This window comes from Apis dorsata, unplaced genomic scaffold, assembly GCF_000469605.1.
Source record: "Apis dorsata unplaced genomic scaffold, Apis dorsata 1.3 scaffold_323, whole genome shotgun sequence".
NCBI lineage: Eukaryota > Metazoa > Arthropoda > Insecta > Hymenoptera > Apidae > Apis > Apis dorsata.
The window spans coordinates 107,682-113,317 of NW_006263591.1; the positions used below are offsets into that span (position 1 = coordinate 107,682).

The 5,636-nt window shown below is 19.9% G+C and overlaps 1 protein-coding gene across 6 annotated transcripts in view; it reads right to left on the bottom strand.

Moving 5' to 3' along the window:
• LOC102680054 (RNA-binding protein 1-like) overlaps positions 1-5,636 on the bottom strand; it is a 45,664-nt gene that overhangs the window by 38,710 nt on the left and 1,318 nt on the right. For 2 of the 6 annotated variants that reach the window (XM_006617656.2, XM_006617654.2), the window contains exons 2-5: positions 5,119-5,333; positions 4,927-5,019; positions 4,338-4,385; positions 4,156-4,203 (exon numbers count right to left, since the gene is read on the bottom strand). In XM_006617656.2, coding sequence (XP_006617719.2) covers positions 4,156-4,203; positions 4,338-4,385; positions 4,927-5,019; positions 5,119-5,327 — 398 coding nt within the window. In that variant the 5' untranslated portion in view covers positions 5,328-5,333. Of the gene's footprint in view, positions 1-4,155; positions 4,204-4,337; positions 4,386-4,926; positions 5,020-5,118; positions 5,353-5,407; positions 5,623-5,636 lie in introns of those variants that run through there. The other 4 variants (XM_006617655.2, XM_031511446.1, XM_031511447.1 and 1 more) reach the window with 4 other exon arrangements.

Consider the following 5,636-nt stretch of genomic DNA (forward strand, 5'->3'; position numbering starts at 1 on the left):
ATAGTAGTAGAAGAGCCATAATTTGAATATTAATATTCAAAATCGTAAAAATTATGAAGTTACGTTAGAATAATCATCTAAAAGGAAATTGAAATATTTTCGAAACTATTAATTATTTTAATATATTTATTATAATTATAATTATAATTAATATATTTATAACTTATACATACAATTATTAGCTTAATTATTGAATACGAAGTTACATTTATAAATTAAACTATTGTTACAAATCATAATTAATCTATATATATTATGAAAAATAAAAAAATTTTTATTATATTTTATTTTATATAAATTTATATTATATTATAATTTTATATTATATTGATACGGTAAAATATTTCTGGATCCTATGCTTATGCTAATGTATTGAGATTTAGATACAAATCGTCGTTTTGGTAAACTTTATCCTCTCTCTCACAATCGAATTAATATGTGATAAATATACTAGAAATAAAAATGCGTGTGAAAATAAACATTTCCTTTCATATTAACCAATCAGACGTACATTTCTTTTAAGAAATCCTTCTTCCCAACAGTACATATATAGAGTGTTTATAAAAATGTGAAATATATTTGGATGGGAGATTTTAAACATCAAAATGATGAAAAAACGTTCACACATATGTTTGATTCTTAATTAACAAATTATAAGCATTTTAAATTTTTATTAGAATGAAACGGCGAAAAAGTGAAAATACTTAATTGAATATATGAGTATTGTATTACAATATCACTTATTTTTTTATAAAAGTAAATGCACTGATATTCTTTTATATACAAATAACTATTTCAAATAAATTTCAGTGTAATATGATGTACATATTATACAATTTCTTATTTAATAAAAACTTATTTCAAATAAATTTTAGTAAATTCCAGAATATTACCATATATATCACTTTATTTAAATCTTAGCTAAATCATTTTATGATTTATTTTATTTAAATCCATAAATGAGTTATTATATAACAATTTCCTATTTATCGAAATCCATAGAAGCAAATCAAAATACACTTCCATAAGATTTTAGATTAGAAAGGTTGAATATGTTTTTTTACACATAAAGTTATTTATCTTATATACAAGAAATTAATATTTGAATCAATTTGAATTTCACAAATTAATGCATCAATTGAAAAATCTTTATCTCTATTTCATTTGAATTAAATGTTTTTTATTTCGATATGAGATTACTAAAAAATAATAATCGAAATTCAATATCTATATTTTATATCATATTAATATGTGTTTTTATTAAAAATCATATAAGCATTGCATTTTTCTTTTTCATGTTACTATTGTATATTAATATTTTTTTTATTCATTATTTATTATATTATATTATTTTCTATGAATAAAATTATTTCGACTATTATTTATTATCAATTTAATTTTATATGAAAATTATTTGAACTTTATTTTAAATAAGTATTCAAATATATATTACTTCATCAAATTTGATTCATAATGTTATTGAAATAGCTTATTATTAACAATTGATTGCTGATTATGGGCATTAGAAAAAAAGATTGATAGATTGATAAAAATATTTGATAGAAAGAAAAAATAAGATAATAATATCGATTCGAAATCGAATTTTATATTTATATGTATTAAATATAAGAATACGAAAATCTAAATCAATAATCTTTCCCATTACTAAGATGTATTGTGTATGCTTTGTTCTGATCTCAATTCATTCGTAACATTTATTTAGTATATATCAAAAATAAAAGTGTAAAAAAAAATTAGTGAATTTATAATATTTATTTTGAGCATTTTAAAAGCAATTATGTATAATATGTATTTTTACGCATTTTTTATGAATATGTAATATTAATGTGTAATATTGATTCATATTATGTGATATCCAGATCGACTATTATTTCTCTTTGTATAAAAATAAAAAATATTGAATGCAAATGAAATAAAGATAATGATTTGTTAGTAATTTGATTGGTTCATTTAATAATCTGGAATTTAAATTGATTTAATTATTGATATCATTAGTATTTTAAATTTTCTTGTATATGTGAAAATAATTAAAAAAACAATTGTGTGTATAAAAATATATTCAACGTTTCTAATTCAAAATCTAATAGAAGTGTATTTATTTCTATAGATTTCGGCAAATACAGCAAATTGAATGAAATACATTTATCGATTTATCTATTTTAAATAAATAAAATAATATATTGTAATCATCCGAATATTATAGAATTTATTATAATTTATCCGAGGTAAGTTTTTGTTAAATAACAAGTTACATAGATTTCAATTTGCATAATTAAAATTTTTTTTAATAAAAATATAAATTTGTATTTAAAAAAATATTAATATATTCATTTTTATTGAGCACTCGCTACGCAAGCAACATTGCAATATGCTATTGCCATGCATCTAGCTAAGCGTTCTCGCTTTTTCGCCGTTTCATTTTATTTAATACAAACTTAAAATGCTTATAATTATATCATTAATTAAGTCATCAGATATATGTATATATTAACTTTTTTCATCGTTTTAATGTTTAGAATCCTAAGATATCCCATTTTTATAAAAATCCTGTATATCATATACAATCGAACTCGATATAGAATTATAATAATCATAAAACAGTTTTGAAAAATCAATATGAATCAAAACTGATATATTCATAAAAAATATATCATTTCGGTTTCTATAATAACTGTTTCAAGGATTGAAATCGATATCATAAGTATTTTGTATTTCTAGATTCTGTTTCACAAATAATATAATTGCATTAAATTTTAATTATCATAATCAATATCAATAAAATAGCCGCTTATATTATAATAAAATAATTTAAAAAAGTAATCTTTTAACAAATTCATTATCTATATTTTATATAAAATATATCTCATAATTCAATTAAATTAATTGTAGACCAAGCCTAAGCAACTGGCAGCTTGCGAATCGCATGCGACTTCTTTTCCGAATCTTTCTATCATATTCCTGTAGGGAGACTAGAGAATCTATATTATATATTTATTGTATATATTATATATATTATATATTTATATGGAAAATATGAAAAGACAATATAGATTGTCAATTATAGATATATTATTTAGTAAGAATTGAAGCAATGATGAGAAAAAACTTTGTCCAAACTTAATTTAAACTATACATAAATTAATAATTTTAATACTAAAATTTTTTATATAATCAAATACTAATTAAATTCAATATACTTTGTTCACTATTTAAATAAAGTTAAAAAAATTTTTAATTAAAATGATCAAATACAATTATTTATTAAATAATTTTTTATCTTATGTGTTTTTTATTACTATCAAAGTTAATTTTAAAGTACTAAATAATCAATAATGATTAAGTTCCAATACAAAATTAATTTAATATTTTAAAATTTAAAATTTATATAGTATGCATTATAAATAAATTATTATAAATTGGAAACAAAAAATTATTACATTTGTTTGTATTTTTCACTAAAATTGATTTTTATGCAAATAAACTTTCTAATTAATAATTAATTATCAATTTCAAATTTTGCTTTTCTCTTTTCTATTATTTCAATTTATTTTGTCCTGTTATATTTATATTTATTGTTCTGTTTTCTTTAATTTATGATACAATAATATGATACATATTATTATAAACATAAATTATTTTTCATTTATAAAACATTGAATTGGCGTTTTTATTTTTCAAACATAGTAGTCAAGAAAAAATCAACATTATTCAATTTTCAGATGTTGAAGCTGTGAGATAATAACTCATATGTTGTATTTATCAAATCATTATTGAGTAAATAATAATTATTATATTTATTTGATTTTATTTTTATATAATATTATTATAAATGCAATATTTTACATATATTCTGAAAATGTATAATAATTGAAGTTCGATCTATTTTGCAATAATACCGTTAATAATGTATTATTTATCACATTTTAGTTGTTTAATATATTAAAAACAATAATATATAATATATTTATAAATATTTAATATATTTCTACGAAAATTATTTTATAAATTTTTTATATATTGTGATTATGTATGTAAAATTACAATATTTATAAATACCTACTTATAATTTGTAGATTAATAGTTCTTGATAAGGTTCTGAAAATTCCATAAAATCATAAAATAAAAAAGAAATACCTGGAATATCGGCATATTGGTGACCTGCGTGGGCTTCTTGAACAGGACCTAAAAAAAGTAAGAAAAACTGTTGTATGTTTCAAACTGTTAATATGTTCTTGATCACCATGTTTCACTTTGATTTCTTTCTTTTGTTTACTCGCACCTGAAAATTGCAATTAATAAATTAAGAAAAATCTTACCTTGGATAACGACCCAATGATCTCCTTCGGGGACTGCGAGATCTGGACCTATAAATTTGTCAAAAAAATATATATAATATATAAATCCTGTTATTCATTAAGCATATTCACAAAGAAATTACAATGAGGAAAATAATTGAATTATAAATGCTATTTCTGCTATAACCAAAATTGTCCTAACATTTTCCTGCTCTTCATGCAATATAATTAATTACTCTTTGGCTAACTTCATAAATTTTCAAATTTTATATAAAAATTTTTGTTTTAATATTTTTTAATATATTTTAAATAGCATTATTTTAATTCATCAAATCTTTAATTTATTATTTATGTAAAAATAGCCAAAAGAGCAAAAAGATTAAATTGTTTATGATAAATGTAGTATATTTTATTTTATTGTATTCTTATATAAAATAATTTTTTAAAATATCAATTCAAATTCTTTTTGTGCATAAAAAAATTCATTAAAATTCATGCATTATTTTTTAACATCCTTATTTGATAACTGCACTATAATATCTACTTGGCAAAATACTTAAACATCTGCAGTTCAAATATAACATATTGATTTAACATTAAAATCTCTTACCTGGAATATCTTGGACCTGGTCTCCGTCCACCACCTCCACGTCTACTTCTTCCTGAAGACATTTCTACTCTCACTCTAGTTCCACAACAGCGTCTATAAAAATACAATTATATTATTAAAATTTATAATTAGTATTATTTTATTAATTATTTTATAAATATATATTAATAATTATTATCATTTAACACTCACGTTCCATCTAATCCCCTAACTGCATCTTCTGCATCTCGTGGATCTTCAAATTCTACAAAAGCAAATCCTGGTGGATTTCTAGCAACCCACACATTTCTAAGTGGACCATATTTACTAAATGCACTTTCAATTTCATGTTTACTAGCACTATTTCCTAAATTACCGACATAAACTTTACATGAAAGATCCCATTCACGATAACGTGACATTTTCGTCTGCAAATAACAAATATTTTTTCTTTAATATTAAAGTAAATTGCAATCAATTAATTCGTATTTTAAATACATACATTTTAAAAAAGAAAGTATTCCATGTATATACTATTTCCATGATATACTATTTCCTATATAGATTCATTTTTAAATTTAATAACTGATGAGAAATTAGCATCCACAATTAATTTAGATATAATTTAGATATAATTTTATAAAATATCGATTAATAATAAAAATTATACCATATAATATTAATAACATAAAGTGAAATATAATATATATATATATATATATATATATATA